Here is a 15,062-nt window from a genome sequence, read left to right on the forward strand (position 1 = left end):
CCTCAGTTTCCCCTTTCACACCCCGCTGGTGCTGGCTGGGACGCAGCAGCCGGTGGGGGCGGTCACAGCGATGGCAGCGGTGACACCCACGTCCCCACCGTGCACCAGGGAGGGACCCAGCCTGTCCTGGGCCTGCGTCACCGCTGCCAAGGGCCGTGCCCGGCACCCGGCCCCGCACCCACGGCATCCCCGCTGCGGCCGGGCCCTGCAAGCACAACCGGTCCTGCCTGGGGCCTGGCTCCTCCCGGCCACGCGTGTGGGGGCCGCGGGCAGCCACCATCCCTGCCCCAGCCAGCAAGGGGGGTGCCACAGCCCCTCTCTGCCTCGGTTTCCCCTCTGGGCTCTGTGGCCACTCAGTTGCGGGGTGCCCAGGAGGCGAGGAGCCTGGCTGAGCATCACCAAAGCCGGCCGTGACCCCGGGTTTGCTTTGGGGAGCGCCGTCCTGGCGCAGTGTCCCCACCCTGTAGCCTGCGCGTGGCCCCGGTGACCGCACGGGGCCTGGGGCTGGTGGCGAGGCTGAGGCCGGCTGAGCTCATTGCATTGGTACCCGGCAGTGGGGCTGAGGCTGAGCTCATGGCAGCGCTACGCGGCGCCTTGTGCCCGGCACGCCCTGGGACGCCAGCCCCGAGCCCCACGGTGCCAAATGGGGGCTCCCCGGGGTGCAGGGGGGAGAAGGCTGCAGGGGCACGGGCTGGTGGGCTTTGGGACGCTGTGGCTTGGCACGGCTCGGCGTGGCACGGCTCAGTGTGGCACGGCTCGGCTCGGCACATTTGGGCTCAGTTTGGCACATTTTGGCTCATTTTGGCTCGGCTCAGCCCCCCTTGCCCAGTCCCGGTACCCCCTGGCGCAGCCCCTCGGCACATCAAGGGTGCCAGGGGCGTGGCCAACACACAAGTGGGCGTGGCCAACGGGTTGGGCGTGGCCACGGGGCGGGGGCGTGTCCGGGGGCGTGGCCGTATATAAGCCCGGGGGCGGCGGCGCGGGGCCGCAGTCGCGGCGGGGCCATGACCGGGCGGCAGGGCTGGTGCGCGGTGCTGGACGTGCGGCCCCACGGCCAGAGCCCGGTGAGCTCCGCCCGGGGCCCGGCCCCGCCGCCTCCTCGCGGTCCTGGGGGGGGTGGCGGGGAGGAGGTCCCGGGGGGGAGCTGCTCGGGGGGTGCCCTCGGGGCTCGCCCTGGGGCTGGGGGCAGCGGCGCCCGCCGGGGTGGGGGCTGCTCCCGGCCCCCGTCCTCGTGTCCCCGTCCTCGTGTCCTCGCCTGGCCGAAGCGCTGAGTTTTGGGAGGGCGGGCGGGTGGGCGAGCGGCTGCTGCAGGCTGGGCGATGGCCTCGGGACCCCACTGCCCCCCGGTGGGTCCGGGCTCCCCTCGGTCGGCCCCTCGGGGCTCTGCAGCTGCGGCTCTGGGGTCCCGCGGCGGAGCTCCAGCCGTCCCCGTGGGGCCGCGGTGGGGGACCAGCACTGAACGTGCTCGGTCGGTCGCTCCCTGGCTTGCTCGGCGGCCTCCTGTTTTCCCTTCCACCTCCTTCGCTCTTCCCCGTCGCAGCTGGGCGGCTGCGGAAAGGCCAGGCCCAGGGTGGGGCCAGCAGCGACCTGCAGCCGGCCCCGTGCGCCCCGACCTCCCGGCGAGGGTGTGGGACCCCCCCGGCTGGTGGTGCCGAGCCCCTGGGTGCTCGGCCTGAGCCTCGGCGGGCTGCGGCCCCCCAAAACACCGCCACGACGGCTGCTGGGGCCGCGGCGTTTCGGGTGCCGGCAGCCGCCCGGCCGAGCCCTGCCGGGTGAGTCACCCCGAGTCTCCCCGGGAGAAGCCCTCGTTCCCCGCAGCTTCCCTGGCCTTATAAGGAGCGATTGCAGAGTTGGGCTCGTTTAGCTAATGGGTTATTAGGGTGATAACTGCCTCTGGAGCGCTGGGGCTCCGCAGCTGTTTGCTAATGATCCTCGGCGATACCCTCTGGGTCAGGTCAGGCCTGTTCCTGTTTAACAGTCGGGACGGACGGACAGACGGATGGACGGATGGAGTGCTGTCCCTGTGGCTGCAGAACGCCCTCGTTGGGACCGCTCCGACCCCTGGCTGGTGCTGCCCCCGCGCCCGCCCCAGAGGCAGGAGGGCTGCCTGGCACCCTTGGGCTCTTCCCTCGAGCCCTCGTGGGGTTGTCTGGGCTCGATGGTGAAAAACGCACCCAAAGATTTAAAATCGGCTTCACCTGAAAGCCAGCAGCCAGCCTAGCTGCGGTTGCTCGCTTTAATTTCCAGGGGATCAGCTCTTTTTGGGCTTTTGGACCCAAAGCATGGGCAGAGAATTTCCAAGCGCCTTTTCTCAAAGGGCGCCGGCCTCGGAGCACTGGGGCTGCAGCGGGAGCCTCACCGAGCTCCCCGCATTGCGGAGAATTCCCAAAGCTCGTGGTAAAAGCCGTGAGCCCGCGGTGCGGGGTGTGGGGTAGCCTCCTGCGCTGGATGTGCTGGGTTGGGGTGTGAAGCGGCTGCTCCATGAGGTTGTGTTTTCTCCCCAAAAGCGAGGTGAGAGGCAGCCCGTCGCCTCCCGGGTGCTGTCGGGTTGCAAAACTCTCTTCCTCCCGCGGAAAGTAACGGAGGGGGCCCCAAATCCGCTGTCCCCTCTGTTTTGGGGCCACGCGGAGCAGCTCGGGAGTTGTAAACAGGAGGCAGGGCTGATTTAATGATAGCCCAGAGGTGAAGGAGTGGGGCTGGCGCGGGGGAGTTCCCGCGGCTCCGCTCTTCCTGCTTGGAGCCCGATTCGGCACCGGGGGCGGGCGGGCGCCCGTGCTCCCTGGGGGGAGCATGCGGGGGGCTCAGGGCAGGGGGCTGCTCCTGGGAACCTCCTGGCACCGGTGGGATCTGGGATCGTGGCCAGGGGCTGCGGGGGGAGCCCCCTGCCTGGGTGTGGGTGGGGGGGGTTGGATGGAGCTCGGGGTCGCTGGGGCTCCTTTGAGCCTCCCCAGGGTGTGCGTGCAGCTGGGCTTGGCGGAGCTGCGTAACGCTGTCGTGCCTCTCTGTGGGATCGATGCCCCTAACGGAGGGGCTGGTGGCGCTTCCCGGCTGCTTCCTCCCGTAAAGGGGGGCTTCGTGCCTTGTGGCCCCTCCGCAGCTTTCCCAGAACACGTCGCCTCCTTTGTCTGGACCGGCCGTGGGGTCCTGCAGGGCTGTGCGGGGAGGGGTCTGCAGCAAACGCCGTGCAGACAGAGCCAGGCTTCTCCCCAGGTGGTCGGGAGAGCCCCGCTCCACCACCCGCTGAAACCTCCCCTCCATCCCCCTGACGTGCACGGGAGAGGCCGGAGGCAGCCGGAGCCGTCCCCAGCCGGCATTTGCATGGTTCCCTTCCTGCTCGGGTGACCTTGGGTCTCGCGGCGCCGGCTGCTTCGCTCCCTGCTGCTTCGCTCCCTGCTTTGCTCCGTTCCTCGCCACGTCTGCTCGGCGTCGACCCGCGGACGGCTCCCTCGGGTTCTGGTGCCGGCTCCGGCTGGCTCTGACTGCGGGGCTGGCAATGGGCTTGCGCTCGCTGCTTATCACCGCGCATCTGCCCCGGGAGCGCGATTCCCTCGTGGTGCTGGCAGCGTCCCACCCTCGCGTGGGCTTGGCGGGCCGGGGCCGGCCGTGCTGGCGAGCGTGAGAGCCTCACGCTTGTAAACAAAGCTGCGAGCAGGACACGTGAAGCGGCTACGACACGTTCCCCGCGGCTCCGAGGCGCTGAGCCGGCGGCCCATGGGGGGCTGGCTGCTGCGTGGCTGCACGACGAGCCCTCTGCCCTGCCCGTGCTGCCTTTGCTCGTCCTCGAGCCAGCGCGTGAGGATGTTTGTGCCCCTGAGGGGGCCTGCAGGAAGGAGGGGACCTCGAGGTGGGACCCCCTGAAGCAGCTGGGGATCACGAGGTGCAGGGGAACAACGTCCCCCGAGCACGTCTCCACCAGCTTGGGGTGCTGGGGTGGCACCGTGCGGCAGCCCTGTGGTGGGTGCTCGCTGGGGGGATCCCCCCATAGGAGCGGGACGGTGGTGAGGGAGGCTCCATCCCATGCGCTTGGTGCAGCGCAGTGGGGAGCGGGGGATGCTCTGCGTGCTGGGGGTGCCGTGAAGCTGGGGGTGCCTCGCGGACCTCGCCAGCAAAATGAGCGCTGTGGGTGTGTGCCCCGCATCGAGCTCTTCCAGCACTTTTCCACCCCTGTCTAACGTCTTGGCTCCCACCTAGGAAAATGTCCCCCGGAGTGGACGTTGCAGGCAAGGCAGGGGGTGCTCGCAGAGCCCAAATGCTTTTTTTTGTTGGGCTTTGGCCTTGCTGGGGGAATGAGGGGCTCTAGCGGGGAGCTCGGCTCCAGCAGCGATCTGCAGGAGGGCTCCTCGTCTCCAGGGAGCAGAGCCAGCGAGAGCAGTGTACACACAATGTTTTGGAAACAAACAGATGGCTTGTCGAGACTTGGACGGTGAAGGCAGCGCTTGAAAGCCGGGCGGCAGAAATGCCTTGACGCTGCTCTGGAGAGCTGGAGGCTGACGTGGCCAGGTGTGGCGAGGGGCGGGCGCCCGTGGCTGCGCGGGCACCGAGCTGGGCTCCGCGATGCCTGCGTCACCGCCGCCGAGCAGCTCCTGCTTTCGGAGCTGCCTTCAGCGAGCAGCATGAGCGACGACTGCCCGGGAGCCAGCGAGGTCAGTTCAGGGGGGTTCTGTACTGTGCCGCAAGTGCCCGAGGCCGAAATGGGGCGTTTTGGGTGCCTTCACGCTGCTTGAAGGCTGTTTGTGTGCTCTGGCTCTCTGGCCATCTCCACCAAAGCTTGCCTTGTGCTGGACGTCGTGGAAACATCCCCTGTCCGGGTAGGAAGGGTTTGGGTGAGGAGTTGGTGGAGCAATGAAGGCGAACCTGGTCCCTGCGCGGGTGCTGGTGCTGACGAGTTTCCACGCAGCCGGAGCCGTGGTTTGGGGAGCTGCTGCTGCTGCTCACAGCTCCTGAAGGGCTCGGCTGGCAGGGAAGGGGCAGAGCCCTGGTGGTCGGCACGTGTTGGGGCTGTTTCGGGAGGGCAGGGAGAGGCGGAGTGCCTGCGGGTGCCCGAGCTGGAGCAGCTGCTTTTGCCCTTCTCTGGGGCTGCCACTGAATGTCACCGAGGTCCCCAACGTGACCGGTAATGGCCGTGACTCCTCGCGTTAAAATGAGTCCAGCAATTGCTTCTGCAGCCCGCCTGCATTACCTCAGCCTTGGCTGGGCTACGGCTCCTCCAAGCCTTGATGGATTTGATAAATGCAGTCGTTGTGTGCTAACTCTTACTCATTTTAATCCGGGTGTTGTTTCGTAGGCTGCAGCCTGAACCCACGGGGGAGGCAGCGTGCTCCTGCCTCTGCAGCGATGCTGAGCTGGCTTGCAGAAACGCACCAGCCCGGCACCTGCTGCCACGGGACCGGAGCTGGATGTGGGCAACTTTCAGGAGCTCAAAGCTAAAACCTGCCTCTTGTTTCAGGAGAGCGTGAAGGTGCTGAGGCTGACGCTGCCGAATGACCTGCCAGGTGACAGGCAGGCGAAGCAGAAGGTGCGTTCCCTGTGAGGGTCCTGGCTTCGTGCACTGGTGGCACTGGCCACGGGCTCTGTGTCTCACTGCCTGGTGCCTTTGTGTGCGGGAGCTCCCAGGTGGAGCCTCCCCGGTGCTGGAAACGTGAGCTCAGGAGCTGATGCGGGGAGGGGGCAGATGTTTCGGGGAGGCTGAGCTGGGAAGCTCCTCTCCAAAACTTTGTTCGAAGCTTCAGTGCGGGTTCCCTGAGCCAGCCAGTCCCGTCTCAGTCCCTGCTCTTTCTGTGTCCTACAGCCCGTGGGCAAAGCCTTCGCCATGGTGGCCAACAGGTCGAGCAACGGTCACTCGCTGGCGTCCGAGTGCATCAAGTCCAATGACGGCGATGAGGAGATCATTAAGGTACGGCCCCAGCTCGCTGCTGCCGCTGCCTTTGTGTTTCCTGACCAGTGGGACTGAGAACAGGGCTTCGTCTGGAGCTCCCCGTGCGGGCACAGAGCACTCCCTGAGTGGGGGCTTGCTTCTGTTTGGGGGGGGACTGGGGACACAGCAAGGAGCCAGGGTGGCTGCAAGCTGGGGGCCGTGCAAGGAGGTGGGGAGGAGGCAGCGGCACCCAGGTGAAGCTGAGGGAGGCGAAGGGGGAGACTGCTGAGTGCATCCAGGGGGTCCCAGTCCCGTGGAGCTGGGCTTGGGCTGCCCGCACTGGGCTACCAGCATGCGGGGTGGGCGAACCAGCGGCCGTGCCGGTGCCAAGGTCTCTCCTTTGCCCAGGTTTATCTCAAGGCGAGGGCCGAGGGCGGTGTGAACCACGAGGAGCACGTCAGCCAGCTGAAAAGCGAAGTTCGATACATCCAAGAGGTAGCTACGTCTGCGGGGGGCTGGTGGCGGGGGGCTGCACACTCTGCTTGCGGGGCCCCGCGCGGGGCGCACGGCAGCAAGCTGGCAGCGGGGCTGAACCCTCCGGTCTGCTGACGTGCCTGTACAGGGCAGCAGTCTAATCAAGCGCCATAAATTAATTCAGCCTGACTAATTGCTCTGCTATATGGACTGAATTTGAAGAGAATTGCGTGATGACTTTCCCCCAAGGCTGTCCCCTGCATGCCTGGGTGCGGCGCAACCGGAGCCTCTTGTTAAAAGGCAGTTTCTTTGGTATGTCTCATCTCCCAAAGTAAACTGGATGGTGAGGCTCCGGGACGATTAACCCTTCCCTCTGCTCCTGGTGGGGATGTGACTTCTGGGGAGGTGGAGAGAGCTGCTTGCAGGACATGGAAGCGGTTGCATGCGTGTTCTGGTCTGGGCAGCTTGACTTGGCCAAAATAAAATAAAAAAAAAAACCTGGGGGGAGATGAAATTTGGGTTTGCTCTCCTGGAGGAATCTCTGTGCTGGGTGCTGGCCCCAGGGAGAGCGAGGGCAGATCTGGTAGGGCAGCCTCCAGCTCTTCCACGTCACCCTTCTGACTCCTCTGCCAGAACTCATGTTTCCCCCCCGAAAGCAACCAGACCTTGGTGCTGCCTCCAGTCTGCAGCGCAGCCTCGCTCCGGTGCTGGAGCCTCCCCAGGGCCGCGGCGCGCCGGGGGCGTTAGTCACCCAGCCCTTATCTCTCAGCCACCTGGATGCTGCAGTTTTGTGTGATCCTTCCCCCTTCTGGGGCTTCGGCTTCAGCTGTTCTGATCTGAGCTTTCCTGTGGCTCCCCAGGTCAGGTTTCGGAAGGCCTCGCGGCAGCTGCCAAGCGTGGCTTTGGCCGCAGAGGCTGCCTGCAGCCCTGTCAGAATAGCTGAAGCAGCTTCACCGTGCAGAACGACCTAATCCTGCATGTGAAAAGCAGGGAAGGAGCTAAACCAGTCAGTGGTGGTGGTGGTAGCGGCCTGTCCGCGCTCCTCGGGGGGTCGAGGAGGGCCCCCCAGGACAGCTGGACGTGGTGGCAGCGGCTCGGGGCCGTGGGTGCTCCTCGGGAGCTGCTCCTGCCTCCTGTCCCGTCCTGCCGCTGCCAGTCCCAGGCAAAATGCTTTGCCCCGGCGCCTCCGGCCTCTAAAACCCAGCGGCGTGTTACTGGGGCAGGGCTGCGAAGCTGGGAGTTTTTCTTTGAAAAGGGCCAGAGCCACAGCCCCGAAGCGTTTGCTGCAGCTGGGGTGAAAGCCCGTAAATCATTCCTCTGGCTCACTTTCTCTGACTAATTTGGGGAGCTGCAAGTCAAGACCACACTTGTCTGAGCCCTGCAGGGTGGCAGAGAGTGCTGGGAACAGCAAGGGGCTCCTTGGCACCTCACAGGTGAAATCGATGATTAATGAACGAAAAATCTGCAGCGCCTCCAGGTTGTTGCCTTTCTTTTTTTTTTTCTTTTTTTTTTTTTTTTTTTTGCCTGTGATTGTGTGAGAAAGCTGCCTGGTGAGGACGGTGCCAGCACTGTTTGCAGGCAGACCTCATGGCACCCATAGGTGCCAGGGGCAGGTTGGTAGAGAAGCACTCGATGGCCTATCGGCACCGGGCGTCCTCGCGGCCCCCGCGCCCCCGTTTGGTGTCTGTTGGGCTGCGTGACCCTGTCGGTGCCGATCGAGCTAAATTGACTTGCCTTTGCCAGGCTAGAAGTTCTTTGAAGAAGCTGCGGGAAGACTTAAGTAGTAAACTTGAGAACAGACAAGGAGATAAACAGCATGCACAGGTAACGGGAGCGTGTCTTGGGCGTTAAATGGCACTCACTTTAAAAAAAAAAATAAATCACCTTTGGGTCCAGAAAATGATAAAAGGGGCCTTAAAGATTGTGGTGCTTGTGGCAAGTGAAAGCCCCGTTGGTACCACGTACAGGTGCAATGAGAAACCTGCACAAGTGTGCGACGAGGAGTCAGTAAGCAAACTGTTGGCTGGCCAAACGCACCCTCGCATGTTTGTTGGCAAGAAACGGGGCCTGGAGCGGCTGCGGTGCCCAGAGCTGGCTCTGCATGCGGGCACGGGTGGCGGTGTCGGGAGGCGTCATGCCCGTCGGTGTCACCTTGTCCCGTGCAGGTGGTGTTGGAGAGGCAGAACGGGAGCTGGCTGCACCCTGAGAGTCCCCGCGCTGACTCCTGGGAGGACCAGGTACGTGGCCAGGGAGAGACGTCAGCTCTCAGAAAGAAATCCCGGTTTGATTTTGAGGTCTTCCTCCCGGCGGGTAGCTCTGAGCCTGATCAGCACGCAGTGGGACCTTTCTGCCTCATCTCTCACAGCAAAGCCCAGCACTGGGCTTTTACTGGTGTCGGACCAGGCACCAAGCGCAGCCCAGAGATGCACAGTGGCTTTTACAGCTGCACACACACAGGCCTTTTAGAGGAAGGGTTACCAAAGATCTGAAGTCTGTGAATACTTCCTCAGCTCTCCGTCCTTCCCCCTGGAGCAGGCTGCCTGGGAGCCGAACGCTGCCAGGGGTGTTCCAGGGGCTGGGATTTCAGGATGGGGCACTGGGGACTTGTTTCACGCCGCCGGGTTTCAGGTTGCCCAAGTGCGGATCAGGATGGCATCCTGCAAACAGGGACTGGAAGGCGACCAGGTGATAGCGTGTGCGTTATCTCGAGGGCTGGAAGCCGTCGCTGGGGTGTGGGAGGTGAGGACAGGAGTGCCTCGTGTTGTTCAGGTGGAGGGTTGATGTTGCAGGCTTCGTAACCAACAGCACAGCCCACAGAGGGGTGGAGGGCTCCTCTGGTAACTCCTCGCTGCTGATCCTTCCCTGTCACCGTCTGCAGGAGGAGGATTATTCGGGAGACGACGTGGAGAAGATCCGACAGACGGCGAAGAGGCTGTTCACAAAGCTGCAGGAGGCTGAGAAGCGCCATCAGTTGGAGAAGAAAGACCTTGAGGTGAGTGTGCTGTGCGCTTCCCTGTTGGAAAAGTGTGATTTTAGTTCATTTCTCATAGAATCGTTAAGGTTGGAAAAGCCCTCCCAGCTCACCTGGTCCAACCATCCCCCTCCCACCGATGTCACCCACTGAACCCTGTCCCCAAGCACCACGTCCAACCTTTCCTCAAACACCGCCAGGGACGGTGACTCCACCACCTCCCTGAGCAACCCGTCCCAACGCCTGACTGCTGTGTCTGAGCAGAAATGGCTCCTCATTTCCAACCTATTTTTGGAAGCTTGAGTCGTTGCACGGGCTCTCAAGCTTTTGCTGTGCACAGCTCTCCCCTTCACCGCAGAGCCCAGGCTCCGCGTTGCTGTGTCCTGGCTCCTGCCTGTGGTCATTTTTGCTCTGCAAACCCGCAGTAGCCCCCAGGGAGGAGCAGCACGGCCTCCTGCAGCACGCCTCCTGCGCTTTGGGAAGGGCTGTGGCCTGTCCCCAGGCAGCTGCTGGCATCGCCGACACGGGACGAAACCGCCGGGGCGCGAAGGGCCGGGTCGGCGCTGACAGCAGCTCCCTGCCACGCGGTGCTGACGAAGCCGCGGCGTTGGCTTCCCTCGCTTCCTGGGTGCTGATTAATGCTCCCCTCGGTTTGTTTTCCGCTGCCTGCACGGGCAGGGCCGCGCGTGCCGGTGGGAGAGGTGACGTCCCGCTTGCGTCCCGTCCCACAGACCAAACTGGTCCCAGGCAGCCTGGGGGCCTTCCTGCCGCAGGCCGGGCACGGCGTCCTCTGGGGAGGGGGCTGAGCGGTGACCGCTTCCTCCAGCACGGGACCGGCCACCCGCTGAGGTGGCGCTTGCCCTGAGCACCTCCATCCCCGTGTGCAGGAAGCGGCGTGTTTGTGGCAGCACCGTGAGGGCTCCCTTGGTGTTGGTCAGCTGTGGGGCTGGATGGAGGCGTGGGGGATGCCCGGGGCGGTGTTTAGATCCCAATTTGCTTAATCTGAGCCTGCTCCCGGCTGTCGTGGGGACTCACAGGGTGCCCCCATCCCCTCTCTGCCCCTGAGCCTTTGATGCGTGTGTGAGGCTGGCTCCCGAGGTCTCTGTGCCGTTGATGTGTGGCTCCCGAGGTCAGTTCCACAGGCAGGTGTCCCAGGAGGGGCCTGCGAACAGCCCCAGAACACGCATGGCTGAGCACGGACGTGGGTTTGTGTCTGAGGTCCCTTTATTGCTGCAGCGTTGAGGCGCTCGCTCCTTTGAAGTGCTTTGAAGCCGGGGAGCTTTCTAAAGAACCTTTTCTCTCTGAAGCACGTCGGGCTGCGTGCTGAGACGCCCGGCTGCCTTCAGCAAAATCTGCCTGCCGCGGCTTCAAGCAGCTTCAAAACGCGGGGGGAGGAGAGGGCCGGGGTGCTTCGCCCACCTGCGTGCACCAGGGTTGATGGCGAAGGGGTCTCTGTCTCGTTCACAGAGGGCAGCCTCGCAGTACCAGGAGGAAGCCGAGCGAACGAGCTCTGCCCTGCGGAGAGCGGAGAAGAGCGTGCTGGAGAAGGAGCTGCAGGTGGACGAGCTGCAGCGGCTGCTGGCAGGGATGGAGAAGGTACCGAACCCACAGCTGTGCTGGGGGAAGGGGGAGCCCCGCGGTGCCCCCCGCAGACCTGCTGGGGAGCAGATCCCACGGGTGATGTGTCCTGGGCTTGGACCTGCCGCGTGGAGAGCTTCCCTTCCCAACCGGGCTTTACCCAGAAGCCTCTGACGAAGCGGTTGTGGACAGATAAATTTGACCGCTCCTGTTTTAGGCTTGCGGTTCCCAGGTCTAGAAGATCTGGTTGGTCTGTGCAGAGTCTGTCTTCTGGGTATCCTAGAGACGAGCGTGCAGTCTAGACAGCTGCCCGGTTCTTCTTCTCGTGGGGGCATTAACACAACCTTCAGCCTGGATTTCTTTTCCAGCTGTGGGCTGCTCCTAATAACATTAAACATAACTAACATTAAATAACATTAAACTCGTGAATGTAAGTGTGGCACGAGCACGAAGCGATCTGGGGCGCGTCCCCTGGCCTAAAAGCAGGGGAGGAGAAGGCTTTGTGCCCTCCTGCAGCGTGGGGGTGAAGGACAGGGACTCCTGCTGCTGGTCACCCTGTGGCTGCCCCCGTCCGTCCCGTGGGCTCAGCAGCGAGGCTGCCCGGGGGCTGCGGGGCCGTGGGGCTGTGCAGCTCCCTGCTCTCTATCAGCTCGGTGAGGGAGGCCGAAGAGCAAGCGTTGCGACTCGTTCCCCCGCGTGTAACTCGGCCTCTCGCTCTGCCGCAGGAGCACAGGGGCTTGCTGCTGAAGATGAAAGAAGGCGAAGCGGAGCTGGCGAGGCTGAGAAGCGTGGAAGGCGACAGACTCGCCGAACAAGACCGGTGAGGCTCGGCCTCCGCTGGGGCTGCCAGCTCCGGAGCAAGCCCACGCCGCTGGGTCGGGGTGTCAGCTCGCTGGGGCATGACTGCACATTCCTGCGAAGGGCGTGCTCGCGCTCTGGCTTGCAAAACAGCTCCCAGCTCCCCGGCGCTGACTAATCTCCAAACGCCTCCCGCAGCCCTGCTGGGCGCTGGAGCCGCGCTGCCCTGGGACCTCTAGCGGCCGCGGCTCTCCCCTCGGTGTTGGGTTTGCTCGGCCCGGCCGGATCCCTGTGCTCCGGGGGTTAATTGGCGAGGAGATGTTTCTGGAAGGCCTCGTTTGTGGCCTGGCTCTTCCTGATGTTCCTGTGTCCCCGCAGTGTGTTGTTGGGAGTCTTTGTGGCTCCTGCTTGAATTGGTTTTGTCTCTGCTTCTCCTTACCTCGTCTGGCCGAAATATTTTAGCACCCGTGTTGCTGTAGGCGAAGCCTGGCTGCTGAAAGCTGCTCTGGGTGCAGCCGAGCGAGTGCTGCCCTTCTGGGAAGCCGTCTGACGGCTCCTGGACTCCTCCTTTGTGCTTTCCCAGGTCGGCCAAGCTGGAGAAGGAGGTGGCCATGCTGCGGGAGAAGATCCACCACCTGGACGACATGCTGAAGAGCCAGCAGCGCAAGGTCCGCCAGATGATCGAGCAGGTGAGAGGAGCGGGACGGGATGGAGGAGACAGCTCACGGGGTTTAAAAACAAAGAAGAGAACTCTTCAGCTGCTTGGAAGCAAATAATTGCTGGTTTGTGAGGCTGATTCCCTCGGCAAACCAGAGGGGGCCAGGTTCAAAGGCAGCCCAGAGCCCTGTCCAGCTGCCCCGGAGCAAGGACAGACCCTGGGGTGACAGCCCAAGGACTGCAGCGCGAGCGGTGGCGGTGCTGGCGCCCGGGAAGGGTAATAAAAGGGCTCAGTGTTCCCAGTTTGGCCTGCTGAAAGAGTTAAGTCTCACTGTGTAAGCGGAGGCTCTTTCACCTAGGGCTTAATTCTCAGACTTAATTTGAAGCTTTTTTTGATTGTTTTGTTTTTTTTTAAATGCAGACCTTGGAGTTAATGCTGTGGGTGTTTCCAGGCAGGATGGCTGGCTGAGCTGCCCTCCTTCCTCAGCACTGCTCTAGCCCAGGCATATGTGAAAGGGATTTTTAGCAACTGCAAACGTTCTTTTTTTTTTTTTCAGCTCCAGAACTCCAAAACGGTGATTCAGGCCAAAGATGCTGTGATCCAGGAGCTCAAGGAGAAGGTCGCTTACTTGGAGGCTGAGGTGTGTCCTAGCAGGGCTTTTCTTTTTGCCTTGGAAAACGTGCCCCGCGCGGCCCCAAGGGCTGTGCTGGTTCTTGAGGCTGGTGTGGGGGCTCCCAGTGGAGCCAGGGCTGCTGGAGCAGCAGTGAGCTCCAAGGGAGTCCAAAATAATCTCAGCAAGCACGTTTCTCTGGCAGCTAAACCCTTCTTGCCTACAAAGCTGCAGTTGACTGCATGCGTGTCAGAAATTAAAATTGCATTCCTGCCTCTGGGATTGTAGCAAGTGTCAAACTTCTCTCCTTTTTTGGATAAAAACCGAGCCTGCGTCAGCAGTTCTAGCATTTTCTTCCCTCCTTGGTGACTTACTTCACTAAGCTCTGCATGGGGACAGTGTGCGAGCAAAGCCCGTGGTGAACTCAGGCAGAGAGCGGGTCCGGCTGCCTGTACCAGCTGGAGAGATGGCACGGGTGGGCTTCCAGGTTCTCCAGTCTTACACAGCTCCCCTGGCCCCCCTTTGTAGGGCTGGATTTCATCTCCCTTGGGAAAACCTTCCCCAGTGCGAGAGAAAGTGGGGCAGTGCTGCCCAGTCCCCTGCTGCCCAGCAGGTGGTTGGCGTCCCAGCTGCCCTTCACTAACCGTCCCTCCCGTCCCTTGCAGAACCTGGAGATGCACGACCGCATAGAGCACCTGATTGAGAAGCAAGTGAGTCGGGGCGGCCACAGCTCCAGGGCGCGCTCCAAGTCGGAGTACGTGAGCAGGTAGGCACGGGGCACGGGGCCCGCTGGGCTGCTCGGTGGCTTTATTGCAGCTCCGTGTGCCGTGTGATGGCGCTGGGCTTGGGGCTGCTGCCTGGGTGGCAGCACGTTGTGCTGTGTCTGCTGGCAGGGGGCTCTCCTGCCCAGTGCTGCTCCCTCAGGGGAGTGCCAGGAACACAGGGCCCTCCCGTGGAGCAGAGGAATATTCGAGGAGCAGTGCTGGGACAGGAGCAGCCCCCCAGGTTTCTCCCAGGCACCCTCCAGTTCCACCTGGCTGAACAAATCCTTTCTCTCTTGCAGCAAAAGGCTGTCAGGCCCCAAGCCGCTGCCTCTCATCCGAGTGGTGGAAACATGAGTTTCGAGGGCCAGAGCGAGCTGAAGACTCTCCCCTTGTTATCCTTGACCGGACTTCCCTGCTTGACTGCCGTTTTCTGGCCTCTGTGCTCAGTCTGCCCTGGACCCGCCAGCAGAGGGCTGTGCCCCGGAGCACCGCGGCACCCGAGGACAGACACAGCCGGGGCGGTGCTGGCAGAGGAGGGAGATCTGCGAGGTGTCCACGCTGCTGTCCCACGGGGTCCCACAGCCACATGGAGGCCGGTCTGGGGGCTGGCTTGGCTAGGGAGGCCGGGGCCAGCTGGCCCCGTGGTGGATGAGGTGGCTCCCTGGCTGGAGAGCCAGGCTCGCTTTCCCTGCCCCGTCCTGGGTTTGCCGGGGCTGCTCCGTGAGCAGCCGTGGCTTCTGAAGGGTCTTGTCCAAACAGCGCCGCCTCTTCAGATTGCAGCTTGCCACCGCGGACTTGGCGTTCAATCTGTTTTTAAGAAACAAAGCAAAGATTCACTCTTACAAAGAAGAAAGAAATCCTCCTGAAACAGGACTCCTTCCTACAAAACAAGCCCCATGCGTGACCAGTTGGGAGCCTCCACCTCTGACCTCCAGCACATCTGGCTGCTCCGGACTTGGCAAAGGTTCGTGTGGCCGAAGTCACCGTACCGACGTGCTTCTCCCAGTCCCTTTCTCAAGAGTGTAGAGAAATCGTGCCCCACGTACATCTAGCGTTTAAACCCAGAGGCGGCTGGGTTTGTCCCTGTATTTATTTCAATAAATTATTGGTGTCTTCCAAGGATGTGGTGACAGGCACGATTGCTGCTGTCCAGCTCCAGGGGAGCGTGTTTGAGGACTGCCTGTCCCACGTTTGAACTGGAAAATACCAAACCAGCTTCCTCGGGGCTTGCCTGGTGCTGCCTTCGTCAGGGAGTCGGGCAGTCGAGAGGAGCGCTGTGGGCGCCTGTGCTGAGCGTGGCCGTGGGCCCTGTGTTGTTCGTGCACCTCAATACAGAACCGTGCCTTACCTGTCAG

General features: G+C 62.9%; 1 protein-coding gene across 3 annotated transcripts; it reads left to right on the plus strand.

The window, feature by feature from the left end:
* The first annotated feature begins 937 nt into the window (after positions 1-937).
* TUFT1 (tuftelin 1) lies at positions 938-15,061 on the plus strand. Of its 3 annotated transcripts, none has more exons than XM_038167805.2 (13): positions 938-1,064; positions 5,447-5,515; positions 5,789-5,893; positions 6,263-6,349; positions 8,072-8,152; positions 8,494-8,565; positions 9,207-9,320; positions 10,767-10,895; positions 11,603-11,697; positions 12,259-12,364; positions 12,890-12,973; positions 13,609-13,709; positions 14,007-15,061. In XM_038167805.2, exons 1-13 carry the CDS (start codon positions 1,005-1,007, stop codon positions 14,059-14,061), a joined length of 1,158 nt encoding a protein of 385 aa, XP_038023733.2. In that variant the 5' UTR covers positions 938-1,004; the 3' UTR covers positions 14,062-15,061. The 3 variants fall into 3 exon arrangements, with proteins under 3 accessions (XP_038023733.2, XP_038023734.2, XP_071884172.1); XM_072028071.1 differs by lacking the exon at positions 938-1,064 and adding an exon at positions 2,922-4,643; XM_038167806.2 differs by lacking the exon at positions 8,072-8,152.
* The last annotated feature ends 1 nt before the right edge of the window (position 15,062 follows it).

The sequence above is a fragment of the Anas platyrhynchos genome, chromosome 26, assembly GCF_047663525.1.
Source record: "Anas platyrhynchos isolate ZD024472 breed Pekin duck chromosome 26, IASCAAS_PekinDuck_T2T, whole genome shotgun sequence".
NCBI lineage: Eukaryota > Metazoa > Chordata > Aves > Anseriformes > Anatidae > Anas > Anas platyrhynchos.